Below are 19928 nucleotides of genomic sequence, written 5' to 3'. Positions count from 1 at the left end.
TACCCCTAGTCAATTTCTTCTTTCTGATGTTTTTGTACCTCGTGTGGCCACGGGCGGATCTATGGTTTGACAAAATTCAGTAACTTTGGTCTAAATCTTCGATGGAAAAGTAGTGATTTTTTTGTGATATCTTTATGGAACTCTTTGTAGAGAGTTGAAAAAGCAACAAGTACAATTTCACCATTTTTATAGTGATTATTGGGCATTCAGGGGCCAATTAATAGGAATTATTCTCAATATTCCGTGTGTGTTAGCACATGAATAGTTTGGTGGTATGGCTTCCAGAAGATTTATTTGCAAAATTTTTACGGAACTCTTTAATAGGGAGCTGGGGAGCCGTAGGTACAGTCTCACCATTTTTAGAATGATTTTTTGGTTTTTAGCGGTCAATTTACGAAAATTAGGCCATTTTCAGTCTGTTGTAAATATTAACCCATGAATATTTTTGTGATTTGGTTTCGGATGATTTTTCTGCAATACCTTTACGGAATCCTCCGTAGCGAATTGGGGGAACAATACATACAGTATCACCATATTTAGACTGATTTTTGGGCATTTATGGGCCTATTTACATAAATTAAGTGGTTTTCTCAACTTTTTCCGTATATTTTAGCTCATAAATATTTTTGTGATATGTCTTTTAGATGTTTTTCTTTTTGCGAAACAATTACGACTTGTTTAAATATTTAAAATAAATTTTGTATCTTTATTTGTTATGTTATAATCAAAAGAATTTATTTATTATGTGCAATTATAAATAATTTTTTTTATTAAAATTTGATAAGAGATTGGGAAGGCTACCCCTATAATCCTTTACTTAGCCCATTTTTGACCAAATTCATCTCAGCCCAACTAATTATTGGACAAAGTTGGGCTAAGAACCTTGAATTGGCGATCATGTTAAACATCTTGGGCCATGAACATGTAAACATTGGTTCACAATATTGTGTAAATGAGAGTCTTATCACTCCTCGATTCACTTTTACTTATTACACTTTACTTTGTAAGAGATAATTTGACTAAACTTTTAAAGTAAAATTAAATTATCTTAGTTCAACTTTTAAGATTTTAAATATAAATATAAAAAAAAATTATACAAAAAGTACTATAAGTTAGCAATTCTTCTGAGCTAACAACTTAGGCCTGTTTGCTACCATGAGCCTTAACATACTGAAACTAATTTGAGTAACTTTCAAACATTAAGTACCAAATAGCCCAGTAGAATTTTTAAAAATTAATGTGAGGCGGGTTGCGGATCTATGTGGATTTAAATTTGATTTTAACTTTTTACATGTTTTAAGATTACTAAAATAATACATGAAATCGGTGCAGTCAAAACTAATATGGTTATGCGCTCTAGAAAATAAAATTTTAAGTCGTCATCTATTAAAGTGTATCTAATTATGTAGTTCTTCCTCAAAATGTTATGTGGGATGAGGTTAGGCGAGTTAAAAATGAAAAAAAAAATTATTATGCGGAACGAAGCAGGGAGGGTTAAAAGCTTTACGGGTTAAGCTCACCCCGCCCGAACCACTCCATTGCGTAGATACATGATACATACACTTTACAATGTAGTGTTATCTTAAACACGATTTTAAATTCTTTAAATCTAACTTTAACTACTATTTTTTTCCACATGAGGAAATTTCATAAATAACAAAGAAATTACATTTAATAAGCCTTTTTTCACAGTTTGCCTAATTACGTTGTATCACTGTAGTTTCATTTGCTTTGTGTAACTCGCTTGCCAATATACAAAATACTAAGTATATACAAATTCTTCATTTAGAAAAAAATTCATAAGTTATATAAAAATCAAATGTATAAATAGGATAATTATATACAAGCTAGTTACGCATATATAAATTTGGAATCTATACAATTACAATAATTCTGACTCTATACAATTATAAGCTAAATTATGTAAATTCTGTATTTATACAACTAGAACATGTAGTTAATTTTCCTCAACTTAAAAGCAACGTTTTTATTTGGCTATTGAGTGGAATTTTTGTAGTAAAAATGTTCCTTTTAGTAATTTCTTTTAAAAATTTGAAGTCGCTCATATGCCATAGACATTATATTTTCGAATAATAATACACGCTCCGGTTGTTTTGAGATAATAATTTTGAAATAAAATTTGAAAATAATTTCAGTACATATTTAGTCGGAGGTATTAATTTATTTTGAAATATTTATTTCTCTAAAAAATGATAGAATTACTATTTCAAATTAAAAAGAAAAAGAAATAAAACAATTTTAAATATTTTTATTTATTTCATTTGGCATACCAGATCTTGACTACTATATATATGTTGTTATAAGAAGCCGGCAGATCACCTCAATTGCAATGTAATCATTAGGCAAATTTATGGTTATATAGCCATCAAATTTCTTTATTCGTAGGACATGTCACATGAAACCAAACAAACCATAATCTTATTTTTCACGTTGAATTATCGCGAATATTCGAAATAATAAAAAAAGTTATTTAAATGGTAAGTACCTCGTATTTTTAATCTATAATTTATAAGTTCAAATTATTAAAATAGCAAAAGCGGAAGCTCTTGAGGGGAGAGATAGGAAAATGTTTGATACGAACTTTCAAAAGAATCATTAATTTTCAAAAATATGAAATTAGGAAAATTAATTATTATATGTGCATTGATAATTGACTACATGAACTTAGACAGTTAATGATAAGATTTTTTTTTCAATACAAATTAAATACTTTAGAACATGATTGTCTAGACACACGTGTTATGTTTATTTTTTTTTTCAATCTTCCCTTAGGACCTCGTCAAGACATTAGTCAAATTCTATAATTTCTCAAGAGATAAGTTCCACGTGAGATAAGACAAGTAAATAATTGATCAAAGCTACATGCATATTTAATAATTAATGTTATGATAATCTATTTTATTTCTAATAATGATAAAATATTTAGTATTATTTCTCGTAAAACTATCATAGACTCGTTTGAAATATAAATTTTTTTATTAAAAAGTGTAAAAAGGGATATGATTAAATTAGAATATTTCAAATAAAATGAAAGCAAATGTGGATTCACCTTTATACGTGGATGTACGTGAACTTATTAACTTTGAAAAAAATCATGTGTATAATCTATCTTGACAAACTAACAAAAATTAAGATGTAATTAACAGAATACACATGAGCAGCGTAGAAAGTTATTGTGTAACTGGTACAAACTAAATAAACCACCTATGAGACCTGAGTTCAATTCCAATCTAATTTAATATCGTACAGATGAATTAATTATTAGTAACAGATAGAAGTGTGTTATATTGTCATATTATTTTACCTCTAATATTATTTTGATACTATATGTTATTTTTGTCAGAGAATAAACATGAAGGCCACAAGTTAAACAGAACAATGATCGATGGTGACATTAGTTCGAGTTATAACGATTTGGATTCATGTTCATTCGAATTTATATATTATAAAATAAATATAATATATAGTATAATATGATATCTGTAACAAGTAACATGGAAGCTATAATGAATTGGCAATTTATATATGGAAAGTCTCTATATTATAATAAAGGCACGTCACTATTTACGTGTCAAATTCACGGATATCAGGGAAGTTTGTTAACTAATAAAACAAGCAAAAAAATCACCTAGATCAACCATTATTAATGAAGACAAATAAAAAAAATTAAAATTTCTTTTACAAAAATAAAATAAAGTACTCAAGAAATATTTTGAATTTTTTAAAAAGAAATATATATGGGGTAGTTAATAAGTCACATAAAAGCCAGTAGGTTGTGACACCAAACATTACATAAATAATATTAGATGTGTCCCTCTTTTTAATATTTATATTAAATGCAGTCATGTTGATATTCATGTTCATTTGATGAAAGTGTTACATCCATCTAATTATACTCCAGCTACAAACTCATTAATTACATGATTAATTCGATCTCGTTTATTTTTATTTGTACATTTTAAATTATTAAATTAATAAATAAATAAAAGTGAACAAAAAAAGTATAATTTTATTTTTGCACAACATTTTTTGCCAATGATTAGATTCGTAAGTTATTTGTAGTTAAGGCATTATAATTGTTGTTGGTATTATTGACTTTTTTAACAAATAACTTTTTGATCTTTTTCTAAAAGATTTGATATACATTACTAATGAAATTAGATTAAATATACTTTATTTTGCTATTATTGATCATTTGACTCGATGAATAACATTGAAAAATTATCTTAACATTTTATGATTTTGTAACTCAAATTTGTTATTACTTCATTTGTTTTATTTATTTTTATTAATTATTTTTTAATATAACTTTGCGAAATGTGTTAAATCAAATATTAAATAAATAAAAATGAGCAAAGTAAGAAAAATTAAGGCTTAGAGTGTAGTGAAATATATGAGAATCTCTCACACGATAATAATAAGTTATTTTCAATGTCCTCCCAATGTAATAGAAATTGAAAAGATAGACAAAGATAAAAACTTGTATTTATTGTTGATATGGAGTTTATTACTCAATTAGCACATACTTTTTATCTTAGTTAATCATAAGTGCAATAAATGGTAATAATAATTAAGATTGAAGGAATATTGATTGTATTCAAGTGTTAAGGGAATACATGGGAGATATATATAGGAGATATAGGAAGGAGTACTAATCCTAATAGGACTAGAATTAAGGAGTACTAATCCTAATAGGACTAGGATTAGTACACAGTAAATACTAATATTATTTTATACTATTTATTTAATACTATCTGTTATTATCCCCCCTCAAGCTGAGCTGAGCGGAAGCGAACGGAAGCTTGGAACTGAGGTAATCGTGCTGTCGGCTCGGGAGAGGCTTGGTGAGAATATCAGCCGGTTGTTCTTCAGTGGGTACATACTGCACAGTCATGGTGCCGGCCTGAACTTCATCGCGAACAAAGAGACAATCGGTATCAACATGCTTCATTCTGGTGTGTAGGACGGAATTCTTGGCCACACAGATGGTTGATTTGTTGTCACAATAGAGAGCAGGAACAGTGTGAGTGGCGCGGAGTTCGCGAAGAATATATGTGACCCACATGGTCTCAGCAGCAAGAAGAGCAAGGGCGCGGTATTCAGCTTCAGTCGAGGACCGAGAGACCTTGGGTTGTTTTTTTGTACACCAGGAGATCAGGTTCGGCCCCAAAAAAACGAGAAACCCCGATGTAGATTTTCTGTCATTTTTATCATTCGCCCAATCTGAATCTGAGAAACCCCGAAGCTCCAAGTCCCCGGGTCGAATGAGTAAACCACGACCAAGAGTGCCAAAAATGTACCTGAGAATGCGTTTTAGACAATGGTAATCATGTTCACTTGGTTGATGCATGCGCTGAGCAACTCGGTTGACAGCAAACTGGATGTCAGGACGGGTAATGGCCAGATACTGTAGAGCCCCAATGAGGCTGCGGAAGTGGGTGATATCGGCAAAGGGGGTGTCGGCTCCATTCGTAGACGAAGAGACTGCCATCGGTGTTGGTTGACTGGTGCATTTTTCCAGTCCAGCTTTCTGCAACAGATCTCGAGCATATTTTGACTGATGAAGAAACAAGCCGCTGCCTGTCCGAGAAACCTCCATTCCCAGAAAATAATGTAACGGGCCAAGGTCCTTCATTTTGAAGGTAGTATGCATAGCTCGAGTGACATCCTGAATGAGAGCTGCAGTAGAGCCTGTAATAATGATATCATCTACATAGACAAGAAGAATGACTGTACCGTGTGCTGAATGTCGAGTAAACAGACTCGTGTCGTGTACGCAACACGTGAAGCCGAGTCCCTGGAGGAACGTTTTCAGACGTGTGTACCAAGCACGGGGGGCTTGCTTGAGCCCATACAGAGACTTCTGGAGTTTGCAAACATGTTGAGGGAAGCGGGGATCAACATAGCCCGGTGGTTGCGTCATGTAGATAGTTTCATCAAGCATGCCATGAAGAAAAGCATTGGAAACATCCAACTGATTGATGAGCCAATTGTTGCGCACGGCGAGTGACAGTACCAGGCGAATGGTTTCCTGCCGAATAACAGGACTGAATGTCTCGGAGTAATCAAGCCCATACTCCTGATTGTAGCCTTTAGCAACCAAACGAGCCTTGTACCTGGAAATACTGCCATCCGCATTGTGTTTAATTTTGTACACCCATTTACAGCCCACTGGGTGCCGCCCATGGGGCTTAGGTACAAGAACCCAAGTTTTCTGATCAGTCAAAGCCTTAAACTCGTCATCCATAGCATGACGCCAATAAGCATTTTTTGAGGCAACAGAGTAGGTTGTTGGTTCACTATCGGGAAGGGGTGTATTTGGTAGTATGGTAGCCTGAAAGGTTTTGGGTTTAAAGATACCGGCTTTGCCACGGGTTAACATGGGATGAGTATTGGGGGGTGGCACGGGCGGTGGTGATTCGGGGGTGGCCGGGAAGGACCCAAAACGGATCGGGCTGGAGATGTTGTGGGTATGGGGTGGTTCGGGTTGGTTGTGAGTGTGGGTGGTGGTTGCGGGTGTATTGTGGGTGACGGTCGAAGGGGTGATGAGGGGTGGTTGGGTAGTGGGTGGAGGTGTGGGGGAAGGTGGTGAGGGACCCTGTGAGTATGTTGGAAAAAGGGGAAGGACGCCAATGAATGATGTATTTGTGGAGGAGGAAATAGACTCGTAGGGAAACTCATTTTCGACAAATTTGACATGACGAGATATGTAGACTTTATGAGTTTGTGGGTCAAGACAGCGATAACCCTTGGAGGTAGGATGATAGCCCAAAAAAATACAAGGACGGGATCGGGGTTGTAATTTGTGAGTAATATGAGGGCGTAGCCAAGGGTAGGCAAGACACCCAAAGACGCGGAGGTTGGTATAATTGGGAAGTTCTTGGTAAAGGAGTTGATAGGGTGATTTGTTGGAGAGAGTGTGACTGGGCATTCTGTTAATGAGGTAGTTTGCGGTGGCTAGAGCTTCTACCCAAAAGGAGACAGGGAGATGAGATTGATGTAGAAGAGTAACCACCGTTTCAATGAGATGGCGATGCTTACGCTCAGCCACCCCATTCTGTTCGGGAGTGTATGGACAGGAGGTTTGATGTATAATTCCCAGGGATTGCAGAAACTGGCCAAAGATGTTATTGACATATTCCTTTCCATTGTCACTTCGAAAAAGTTTAACATGAGAATTGAATTGTGTTTTGACCATTTTTTCAAAAGTGACAAAGGTGGTGTATGCCTGTGATTTGTGTTTTAGTGGGTACAACCAAGTGTATTTTGTAAAATCATCCACAAAACAAATATAATAGCGAAAACCAGCAAATGAAGGAACAGCAGTAGGACCCCATAGGTCAGAATGAATAAGTTGAAAAGGTGCAGTTGTACGCTTCTCAGATAAAGTAAAAGGTAATTTATGAGATTTAGCAATTGAACAGGAGTCACAATTGTTTACATGAATGGAAGAAAAACCTAATTGAGACATTAAAGAATTTATTATTTGAGTAGACGGGTGACCCAGACGACTGTGCCACAACAGACTGTGGCCATCAGCCGAAAGAGCCACCGGAGCCACAGGAACGCTTTCTGAAACTGGGTGGGCAGACGAACTTGTGCCAGGAAGAACGTACAGACCATGCTCACAGGGGCCCTGAAAAATCACCCTCTTGGTAGTATTGTCTAGGATCTGAAAATCATTAGAGGTGAACAAGAGTGAGCAATTATTGTCTTTTGTGAATTGGTGAACTGAAAGGAGATTGGATTTAATAGAAGGGACGTGGGTAAGGTTACCTAGGTGAAAGATAGCGGTGGGGGTTTTAATGGTACCCGTGCCAGTGTGAGAAATATTAAGGGACTCACCGTTGCCAACAGTAATACCATTGGAGCCATGATATGGATTTGGAGCGTTAAGCTTGGATAGATCAGAAGTAACGTGCATGTTGGCCCCAGTATCCAACAGCCATTCAGAGGAAGGGCCGGCTTGAGATGCATAATTGGCACGGTTATCACTATTTCGGCTCTCCTCATACCGAAACCAGCAATGAGCAGCGGTGTGTCCTGTTTTCTGACAGATTTGACAAGTTGGACGATCCCGCTCGTAAGTGCCCTGCCCGCCGCTGGAAGATGACTGCCCGCCGCTGCCGAAGGAGTGCAGGCTGTTGTTGCTGCCGTGCTGCTGACCGTCGTACGGCGGACGACTGCCCTGCCGACCGCCGCGCCCGCGGCCTCCGCTGTTTCTGCCGTAGCCGCCGCGGCTCCCCTGCCGGCCGCCACCACGCCCCCCGCGATAGTTCTGGCTTGCGGTGAGGGCGGTGGCCGGCTCCATAACAGCGGCTTCTCGGAGAAGAAGTTTGCTCTCCAGATCCACGTTGATTTCTTCACTTTTTAGCCACGAGGAGAGAGTAGCCAGGTCAACGGGCGTTGGACTGATGCGAACCGCCTGTTTAATGGAGGAGTAAGCTGATGGGAGCCCCCGAACGACGCACATGACGAGATCTTTTTCGGGAATGATTTCGTTCACGGTGTCGAGGGCTGTGATGATGGTGGAGACCTCGTCTAAATACTCCGCCATAGTTTTCGTGCCTTTGGTAATTGTGTGGAGACGATCACGCAATTGAAAAATATGAGAGTGGGAAATTGATGCATAGCGTGTTGCGAGGGCCGTCCACAGGGCTGAAGCAGTTGTGTAGGATCGGACGTGTTTCTGAACCGTGGGAGAGATGACCGCAATCAAACATGATCGGATCTGGCCATCCACGGCTTTCCAGGCGGCATGGGCCGGATTGGTTTTTTCTGATTTGTCCGTGGCGGTGATGACTGCCGGCGGCGGTTCTGTGCTTCCATCGACGTATTTGAGAAGGTAATTGGCCTCAAGGGCTGTAAGAACGGTGATTTTCCATGTAGGGTAATTTATGTCTGATAATTTTTCGGGAATCAGGGCATGAAGATGCCTGAGAAGGAGTTTAACGCCAGAAGGAAGTGAATCGAGAGGATCCACCTCGGTTGTCATGGCTGCCGCCGCCCAAGAGAAGAGAGGGAACAATCGGTGCCCTAAAGAGAAAAAAAAAAAAAACTAGAGAAAAGAAGATCTAGGTTTTCTGGCTCTTGATACCATGAAGGAATATGATTGTATTCAAGTGTTAAGGGAATACATGGGAGATATATATAGGAGATATAGGAAGGAGTACTAATCCTAATAGGACTAGAATTAAGGAGTACTAATCCTAATAGGACTAGGATTAGTACACAGTAAATACTAATATTATTTTATACTATTTATTTAATACTATCTGTTATTAAAGATAAAATATAAAAATTAATTAAATTGCTTTTTTGATTAATATTTTTCTATAACGAGGTATAAAAAAAGATAGTAAAATAAATAGAAGAAATAGTAAATTAATCAAATGTAAAATGGTGTCTCGTATGAGCCTTTCTTCCAACCTTATGGATTAGTAAATATAAAAAATCTCATTCTTTATGTATAAAAATAAAGTGAGAAGATGACTAAAATGGTCCTTAACGGTAAGATATGTATTTCTTTTTTTGTTATTTAATATATTTCATTCGATTGAAATAATCTTTAATATATGTTAAAAAATATTTATTATAATCTTATATCGTAAATTTAATAAATTTCTATTAAAGTATTAAATTTTACTATACCCTACGCTATTAACAAAATTCATTATTATTATCTTTTTATTAGCTTCAAAGAAAGAACTCGATAAAATTTAACATCATTTTCTTCAACAAAATTTAGTATTTTCTCTTTTTTAAAAATATTATTCTATTAACATAATACCTATCTTTGTTTTAAGCAAGGGAAAATAATAAAATTTATCCGAAAAAGTAAAGAAAAAAGTATTAGATTTCACGAAATTTTCTTTGTAGAACTAACAAAGGAGACATCAACGGTGAATCTTGTTAGCCACGTGGGATTCATAATTAAATTTAACTTTTTTTAAAAAAATTATTTTATTAAATTTAGGAACAAAGACTAAAATAAATATTTTTTATCATAATTAAAGATCATTTCAATCAAATAAAATATATTAAGCACCAAAATAAATACTTTTATCATACTTTAAAAATCATTTCAATCAAAGAAAATACATTAAAAACCAAAATAAAACATTAGCCACCCACACTAAGGACCATTTTAATTATTTTTTCTCAAAATAAAATTATAATAATTTATGTTTAGTACCACTGCATTAAGTAACAGCAGAAAAATTAGGTTAAGGACGGCCATCAATTAATTAGTGGCCTATCTGCAAAATTTATACTCCTACCTTTCTCTCTCATTAAACTACTGAAACTTAAAATTTTATATTTAACTTATAAAATCAATTTACTATCATAAACTCTTAATAAATATATGAAGTTAAAGTTATTTTATTTTAATTAATCAAATTAACTAATAAACATAAATTAATAGTTTAAGTTTTTTTATATTTGTCAAATTCATAATCTCAATGCTAATAACTCTCAAGATTAAAATAAAAAGATAGAATATTATTTGTGTATCTGGTTTTTATGAAATGACAAGTGTTAAAAGAATATTCATATTTAATAAAAATGATATTAAGATACTTCCTCCGATTATTTTTAGTTATTATATTACGCTTTTCAAAATTAAATATATTACATTAATTCAATCTTTGAAATTAAAAATAACACAAAAAATATTATAATTATTTATTTATCAATATAATAAAATAAAATTTTTATCGTTTGATTCTACGAAAGAATTCATGACATTTAAAAATAAATGGAGAGAATAAATAAAAAAAGTAATACTCGAGCAGCGTGCTGCATTTAACGTAGTACTACACATAAAACTCGCCTGCAAATTCAATTATTTTAAAAAAAACTTCCCTTGCACAATGATTATGGCGGAGTTGGCATATAAAATTATTAAGGATAAAATAAAAAGATATTAACTATTATATCTTAAATTTTTTTAAAATATTTTTTTTTGTTTTCACACAGAATGATCTAGTTTAACTTAAACACGAAGTTTAAAAAATAAAGAAGACTTTTAATCATGTGATTTTAAATTAAAGTTATCAAATATACAAAATTATTTTTTAATCTTGTGACCTTAAACATGCCATGTAAAAAGTTATTACTAAAAAAAGAAAGAGATTAATTTTTTTAAAACAGGTTAAAAAGAAAAAAAGATCACTATTTTTTAAACGAAGAGAGTAGATAATTTGACATAATTGATATACATATTATGGCGGAGTTGGCATATAAAATTATTAAGGATGAATACCTTCTCCATTATTCCGCTGAAATTGCATTTACGTCAACGATAACCAGCATGATTAATTATTTCCTAAAGGTCCAAGATCATTAATTTTTTTTTAAAAAAAAAATTATTGTATGGAATTTCACTAAAAGACAGAAAAAAAAAAAAGTTAATGAGAATGCAGAGTTGACTGTATTAAATTTACTCTTTGTCGGTGTTTTTCTAACTCCGACGAAAGATATATTGGTAACGAAAGAGACAAATGCATTCTAGACCCTCTCATTCCTTCTTAAATTTATCTCTATTAAGGGTATTATTGGAAATCAAATAAAATTATTTACTCCTTCATCTGATTTTAATTGTCATAATTAAATTTTAAGTGACTTTATACGACATATTTTTTTATTATATTGATATGCAAAATATTATAATTATAATATTTTTCGTATAGTTGTTTAAAATCTAAATTTTTAATTTAAAATATCAAATTAATATAATCTAACTCTGAAATTTAGTCAAATTAACTTTCGAAAAACAGATAAAATGTTTGTTTGCACACTTCAAACAATATTTGTTTGAATTTGTTTGCACACTTCAAACTTGAATCACAAGGATCTATTCTATGTAGAATTACCTTTTATTTCTACAAAAGATTACATTTCATTAACTTTTGAATCTATAACCTCTTGAATCACAAGGATCTATTGTACGTAGATTTACCTCGTATTTATACAAAAGATTACATTTCACAACTTTTATATAAAAGATTATATTAATCTATAACCTCTTGATCACGGAGCAATAACGCAAAAACTCCCTTTCAAACTACAGTTCAAAATAAAGATCTTACCAGTGCAACAACTTTAAAAGCTTACTTTCAAACAACACAAACCAAAATACTAATATTAGCTATTTAATAGCACATGTCACTTGCCCATACATTTGCAGGAACAAAGAAGTTCAGATTGTGTAATGTCAAAAAACTTGGACACAACATGTACTTTGGAGGAACAATATGCAGTTCAAAAGACATTATAATACTCCTAGTTATGAAAAAATGTACAATATTACTCCTGAGAGATTCTCCAAACAAGAAATGAACCAAAGGGAGATTTATGTGTGTGAAGAAAAGCTGCATGCTTGCTATACTCTATTCAACTTCCACTAAATTCCTTGTTTAATGTTTCAAAGACAAATTCTTCTTACAAAAGAATATAGCCAAAAGAAAGAAGAAGAAGAAAAAAAGAATTCAGAAGATAAAGAAATTACATGACACAGTGGGAGGGGGGTTTTGCTTAAAATGAACACTATTCACCATTTCTTAATGGCTTTCTCTATTCATAGATGCTGCATTTGCTCAACCATCTGCTCTAATGTAACTTTGCTTCATCATCTTTCAAGGGTTTCCAACGGTTTGCGGAGAGGCGATAAAGTCTCCACAATTTTCCCCCATTGCTTACTCTTCTCATTTACAGGAATGTACCAAAGGTCAGGTTCAGCATCTAGTTCTTTCCAACTAATATTTATCCCTAAGCTATGAAAGATTTAATCGACCTGTTCACCGATCAAGTCTAGGCCAACGAGCAGGAATGATATACCTTGAAACAGCAAGAAGTAAAAGTGGATTCCTTGAGCTGATAGTAGGCTCCTTACTGAAGCTGTCAACAGCAAGAAAGCTAAAGCCAATTCTTTTGTGTATATTCTGTTGTGCTTCTTCTTCCTTGACGCCTTTTTCTCCTTCTCTTTAATTTCCTCTCTTAGTTCCTCCAAATCAGGCACAGAAACACCTCGTTGGTGTTTTGGTTTCCCATCGACCAACAAAGTAAGATCGCCCTCAGAGGAACGTCCTGATTTCTTGGTCGCTGTCCATTCTTCTGAAGCAACTCGCTGGTGTTTTGGTTTTTCCTCAGCTAACGAAGCAAGATCACCCTCAGAGGAACGTCCTGATTTCTTGGTGACTACCCATTCGTATGCACTTCCTAGTTGGAAGAGGCCAGAGACCATGGCATTAAACTTGGTAACGGACATGGTGTTCTCGAATAGAAGGTATGGCACGATGAATGGGAAAGATTTAGGTGCCGGAAGTATATTCAGAAATGACATGGTGGCAGGGACGTAAGAGACGACCCATGATGGGAGCGTCGCCTCAGGAATGAACATTGTCATTGGGAGGATTATGCAAAACAGAGTGAATGAATAAAATGGCAATACCAACTTCCTCAAAAGGAAGAAAAGAAATATCAAATTGCCCTTCTTCCATATGCTTATCTGCATCCAACCATATTGCAAGCATTATTGTTAGGCACAACATCCAAATATGCTAAAACTTAACAAATAGAATCGAAAATCACTTGAATGGATGCATTCCACAATACCTTTGATTTAATAATGGCAGGTAAACAGAGACGAAACAACTGCATTGGCCCCGAATGCCATCTATGTTGTTGCTTCCTATATGCTTCATATGATTCCGGTAACTCACACTGACACTAAAGTATCAACAAATTCTTCTTTAGGCTCAAAACAAACCAACTACTTCCAATAAAGCTATACTCGAAAACGAAGCTTTTGCAATGAAATTTACCTCTACATCATTGAGAAAGATAAATTTCCACCCATGTAGATGAGCCCTGACTGCAATGTCCATATCTTCAACGGTCGTCCGCTCCAACCAACCACCAGATTCTTCTAATGCCTTAATCCTCCATACTCCAGCAGTCCCATTAAAGCCAAAGAAATTCAGAAAAATACCATTCACCTGCTGCTCCACTTCAAAATGAAAAGCCAAATTAATGTGCTGCAATCTTGTAAGTAGATTTTCATCCTTGTTCACAAAAGACCATCTTGCTTGAACCAATCCTATGTCATCATTATCCTACAAACAAACCACTCACATCATAAGCACTACATTCTACACTAAAGTGATAGCATATAACACAAATTACATCACATATGAAGGTAATCGAATATACCTTGAAATAAGGGACAGTTCTTTTAAGAAAATCAGGCATAGGCTGGAAATCAGCATCGAAAATGGTAACAAATTCATAGTCTTTGACATAGCTGCAATTCATAGCTGACTTAAGATTTCCAGCTTTATAACCCTCTCTGATCACTCTATGCCTGTATATGATATTGGCACCTTCCTTCTGCCACTTAAGAACCTCTTCATTGATCAATGTCTGAGTAACTGGATCATCTGAATCATCAAGAACTTGAATCAACAATCTTGATTTAGGCCACTCCAAACAACACACAGCACCAATGGATTGCTGATAAACCTGATAATAATAACAACAATTCCCACCGACAATATAAAAATGAGTTCTTGATAAACAATTAAACACAAAATCTTGGAAAGACAAAAAAGAAAATTTACTATAGTTTACCTCTTTTTCATTACACATAGGGATCTGAACTAGTACCATAGGGTAATAACCACTACCATCACCAGACTCCAGATCCATTGCACCTTGTTTTGCTATTGGCTTAATCTTTTTCATTTTAACCCAAAAACACCCTAAACATAGTACTAATCTATCCACACTTTGGATAAGAAAAAGCACAATGCAAGCATTAGCTAAAAATTGAAGAGGAGGAGCAAGATACTCCACCCTAATCAACACCCATTTTGAGTAAAACCAATCAAAAACACTTTGTACAGCTAATGGATTAGCAAATTTGTGAAAATCCAATGAGTACAAATACTGTAATTGAAGATCTGGTGCACTAAAGTACCAGCCTTTGAAATAAGCTGTTATTTCAAACCCTAACAAGATTACCGACAACCAAAGAAAGATCTTTATGCAAGTATAGAACCGGTTCTTGACAGCCGGATTCTCAGTGGAACTGTTGTCTGTAGAATCAGTCCGACCGGCAGCGACACGGCGGCGCACGACGGAGGCTAAGCTGAACAATGCTGATGCTATAGAAGTTAAACAACCAGCAGCTTTATGAGCCTTAAGAAGAAGAACCCATGTAAGCTGTTTAGCATTCTTGTTTCGAACCTTTTCACGTTTATAAGGAGACATTGAAGAAACATCATCGTTTGGTAACAAGAAATCATCTTCTGATGGTCCTTCAAGCTCAACCATTGACCAATTGTTTGGATTCTCCATTTTTACCACTACTGGTGTACCCCTATGAGTTTCTTTACCCCACCAGGTAAATGAAGGTGCCATTCTTGAAACAGACCCAGATGGCAAAATCACTTTAAAGATGTAAAGATTGAATCTTTATCTGTTTTTCAGCTCAAATCAACACAATGCTAGCAAACCCAGATGAAAAGAAACTAAAGGGTGTTGGATTTTTGAATTCTTGAACTCATTTCAGAGTCCAGAAAGAGAAGAGATAAGAAGAGACAGCAGACACAGAGAGAGACACAGAAATCACACACTCACTCACACACACACAGAGGTTTATAAAGGGAATATGAAAATTTGCAAAACAGTATATTAAATGGAGAGAGAGAGAGAGAGGACCATATAATAAGAGTGTAAAAAAAGAGCTATAATATAATGATATGATTTTAGTTGAAGAAAGCAGTACAAACAGCCCCTTCGATTACAGCTTGCAAAAAAAAAAAAAAAAAACCTTTTCACAATTTTTGTTATGGTAACAGCTCAACACGTCTTTGATTTTTGTAAAATCAAATAATCTCAAAAGGAAAATTTGACAGCACGTTGTTCTTTTTTCTATCAATACCACCACTCTTTTTTATGTATATATAAAATAAATAAATTACCAGAGTGGTTTAATTGCTCCTTTTTTTTCACCCTTTCACATGACCAAGAACATTTTAAAAAAAATAAAAAATTACCCAAAAATCAAATAGGACATGAAATTTCGTGGACTTGTGTTTTTCACCTACTACTCCTTAATGGTGTTTTATAATAATGAAATTAAGAAAGAAGAATGAAATAGTAGATAATAATAACAATAATTTAATATGTGTATATATTTATAGATAAACAGAGATAGAGATTCAAATGATAAAAAATCTAATGAACCTTCAAATTTTGGCTCCTCCTCTGATGAAATTTTTCACCATGTAAATTCCACGAAATAATAAATTAAAATTTAAGATTTGTCTTTCATTAATACGCATGAAATAGAATCATAACGAGAATAATATAGGAGAGGAGGAGGATATGATGAAAGGGCTTTAACTAATCATCTAAACTTAAGATCATAAGATCTGGGAAATAATGAACATTTAATTTTTGTTTTTAGCTGTAATAAATTCCTAATTATTTTTTTTCTTGTATAAGGATAAAAGAAGTAAAAAAAGAAAAATTAGTACATTTGTTTTCTTGTTTTTGGTCATGTTCGAAATTCCTTGACCGAGAAAACAGCGGGTCGTGGCCGTCATCAAAGGATTAATGTCCAAATCACCCCTTTGAAATGGTACTCGCCTATAATATATGAAATGTTTTTTTTAATTAAAATTTAATAATCGTAGTGTACGGATTAATTTATGTGGTATCAAGTTATTTTATTTAGAGCCGTCAATATGGGCTAGGCCCGTTGGGCCGGTCTGGCCTAACCCGGGATTTAATAGGGGTGGGCTAAGATTTTTGGAGCCCATTTAAGAAAAGGGCTTTTTAGCCCGGCCTGAATAAGCCTGCTCATTTGGGGGCTTGAGAAATATTGGTAGGGCCGGCCCGTGGGCCAATAAAAATTAATTTAAAAATATAATATAATATTAAAATTTAAAAATAAAGAGAGTACAAAATCAAAACAATTAGGTTAATATTTCTATTTAGATATTTATACTTTTGGTTGAAAAAAAAATTTAATAAAATTAAGGAAAATGCACAAGTACCGCCTAGTTCATGGGGGTAATACGACCTTAGTAAGGTGTGTCTTTGGGATTTCGGTCATAATCTATGGAGTACTTGTGCATTTTCCCTAAATATTATAAAGATAATTTTATTTGTGAATTTAATTAACAAGTAGTGACAATGTCTCATTTGTTTCAATTAAGATTAAGACGTTTAAATTTGAATACACATTTAAATATTAAGATGTGCATTAAGATCTAGATGTGTAAATCTGAATAAACATCTGAATATTAAATATTGTCTCTGAATCTGAATACTAAATTATTGGGACAATTTATTTTCAATATCTGAATGCACATATGGAATTAAACGTTATATCAATAAAACATTATAAAAACCTTGTTATTAAAATAGTTTTTTCATATAAAATAATATTTTGAACATTTTTACTATAACAAGGTAATATGATTTATCTTTCAATAACTCAACATCAAGTTACATTATTAATATGACTATTTTTTGCACTCAAATACTTTGAGAATTTAATATAATGCAATTTAAAATAGTTTATATAGAGTAGTAAATATATAGTTTAGGAAAATATTTTATTTTATTATAGAAATTTTTTATTGTTATCGATCAAATAACTAATACTTTCTTATTTTTTAAAATCATGCTAAATATTATATATATGTGAGTGCTTATCAATTCAAATATATTGATCAATTTAGAAAGTAAAAGATGTATATTAAGTTAATATGCATAAAAGAAATTATAATGGCAAGCATGTAATTAATATTAATTAAATAAGAAAATAATTTTTATGAGTTGTCGTGATTTAGTTGAATTAAGATAGGAGTCTTATTTTTTAGTCTGAATAGTATTAAGGGTGTGTTACAGATCTGATTCATTCAGATATATCCAGACCCATTAAGAAGCTTATAAAAAAATAAAACAAACGAACTTAATGAATTGAATCTGAATAATTAAGATCCAGTTCTTAAAAACAAACACACTTAATGAGGCAAATCTGAATAATTAAGATTCAAATCCCATTAAGTGCAAACAATGAGGCCTAACATAATGTAATATTGTTTTGTCGATATTTATGATAATATTTCTAAATTATAATTTATAATTTAATTTAATAATTATAAAAAAAATATAATTTTTTAAAAAGTGGGCTGACCCGGCAAGCCTGTAGCCCACGTACTTGTGGGCTGGGCCGACCATTTTCTGGCCCACACAAAAAATGGGCTAGCCCGGCCTGGCCCGTAAAATGTCAAAGCATGTATGGGTTAGCCCGGATGGGGTGGGCTAGCCCATATTAACAGCTCTAATTTTATTGACTATTAGATCAGGTTTTTTAGTGCATGAAATTATTAAATACCACTTAGATTAGAGTTTTTTGTGCACAAAATATATAATATATTAGTAAGTCGTTTGGATTAAAAATAACTTATGTTATAATTAATTATTGATGTGGCTGGTTATCTTGATTATTTTTCTTATTGATTGTCCAATTATTTTAATATTTAATCAGTTGTTCTTTACAAAAATATCGTTCATCGTATCTAATGAGTTGAAAAATAGATACAGGAAGTTTAAGGATATTTTGGTCCTTTTAATTATTTATCATGAGATAAGTAGGTGATTAGTAACTAGTACTAATTTCACCATAGAAAAAACTTATCTCGAAACGAATTACAATATGACGTTATAGAATCAATAACCAAACAAGAGGATACTATTAAATTTTTAATTCCGAAATTATCTGTAATTGTCAGACATCCCCAGCATTATCTATATTTATCAAACGTTGATCTGATAATTTTTTAAGAAAATTTAATTATAATTACCTTATATAAACGTACGACAATTAATAACTCTGAATATTAATTTCTGATATATAACTTGTAAATTAAAACTCAATATACTTCATTCTCTATATTTTCATGATATATAATTTCAAGGTCGCGACTTTTTTAGGAGGACTTAACAGTAATTACATTCAATTTAGTCAACTTTTTCTTTTTGTCTTAACCTATTTTTATCTTAGTGGTAATAATTATACTAATCTAAATAATTAGCGTCATTCACGCTACGCCAAAGACACAAATGCACAAACCAAAATTTGACACTTCAACTAAACAAAACTTTGAAAAGACAAAAATACTATACGATTTATTGTACGTATTAAAGAAATTATTAAGTGGTGGACCTCTTTCTTTTTTTATAAAAAATAAAATAAATTTGTCTTTTTACAATACTTCCGAGAATAACGAAAGTTGCGTTGAACAAGTGGAGCTATACAAAAAGGCTGCATAAAATATTTCCTTTTCTAAAGGTAAAAATATTCAAAAATATGAAGTAACATATTGTTACTTTTTAGAAGTATAGTAGTACTTATTGAATCATGAAATGAATTACGTAGAGTTATAGTACTAATAATGGTAATATGATATCACTTCTTTTAACCTAAATGAAACTACAAAAATCACAATAATTGTTGGATAAGAAAAAGAAAGAAAAAAAAACTAAAAGCCCATGATAATTATTAAGAGTGTAACATGTAAAACCAAATTTTTAATTTAAAAAAGGTAGAATTGTTTCTTAATTAGCTACGCTATGGAAAAGTTGAGCCTATAAAAGGTTATCCGTGATGAAGGAATATAATTATAACCTAATTAAGGATTTAATAGTTTATCACTCTCTAACTTCTAGGGTTAGAATGTGAAAATTAGCTCATAAAATTATAATTAATTTAATTTATTTATATGCGGAGGGTAAATAGTATATTCAAGTCATTAGTAATATAAGTTTATTTTGACTCGTTCAGCTCAGTTCATTTAAAACTTGATTGATTCATAAAATTCATAATA

General features: G+C 33.0%; 1 protein-coding gene across 1 annotated transcript; it reads right to left on the bottom strand.

Moving 5' to 3' along the window:
- Nucleotides 1-12261: 12261 nt before the first annotated feature.
- LOC107017985 (probable xyloglucan glycosyltransferase 12) lies at nucleotides 12262-15752 on the bottom strand. Its single transcript, XM_015218304.2, has 5 exons — nucleotides 14653-15752; nucleotides 14236-14544; nucleotides 13848-14138; nucleotides 13639-13752; nucleotides 12262-13531 (listed from the first exon to the last, which is right to left on the bottom strand). The coding sequence occupies exons 1-5, from the start codon at nucleotides 15442-15444 to the stop codon at nucleotides 12809-12811; spliced, it is 2229 nt and encodes a 742-aa protein (XP_015073790.1). The 5' UTR covers nucleotides 15445-15752; the 3' UTR covers nucleotides 12262-12808.
- Nucleotides 15753-19928: the final 4176 nt, after the last annotated feature.

Source organism: Solanum pennellii, chromosome 4, assembly GCF_001406875.1.
Source record: "Solanum pennellii chromosome 4, SPENNV200".
Taxonomy (NCBI): domain Eukaryota; kingdom Viridiplantae; phylum Streptophyta; class Magnoliopsida; order Solanales; family Solanaceae; genus Solanum; species Solanum pennellii.
This window is presented reverse-complemented; position numbering and strand designations above follow the sequence as displayed.

Coding starts and splice junctions, on each gene's coding strand:
- LOC107017985 (XM_015218304.2), bottom strand. CDS start 15,444: ATGGCACCTTCATTTACCTGGTGGGGTAAAGAAACTCATAGGGGTACA. Junction 14,545..14,652: donor CTATGTGTAATGAAAAAGAG/GTAAACTATAGT, acceptor TATTATTATCAG/GTTTATCAGCAATCCATTGG. Junction 13,532..13,638: donor CTGCCATTATTAAATCAAAG/GTATTGTGGAAT, acceptor GGTTGGATGCAG/ATAAGCATATGGAAGAAGGG.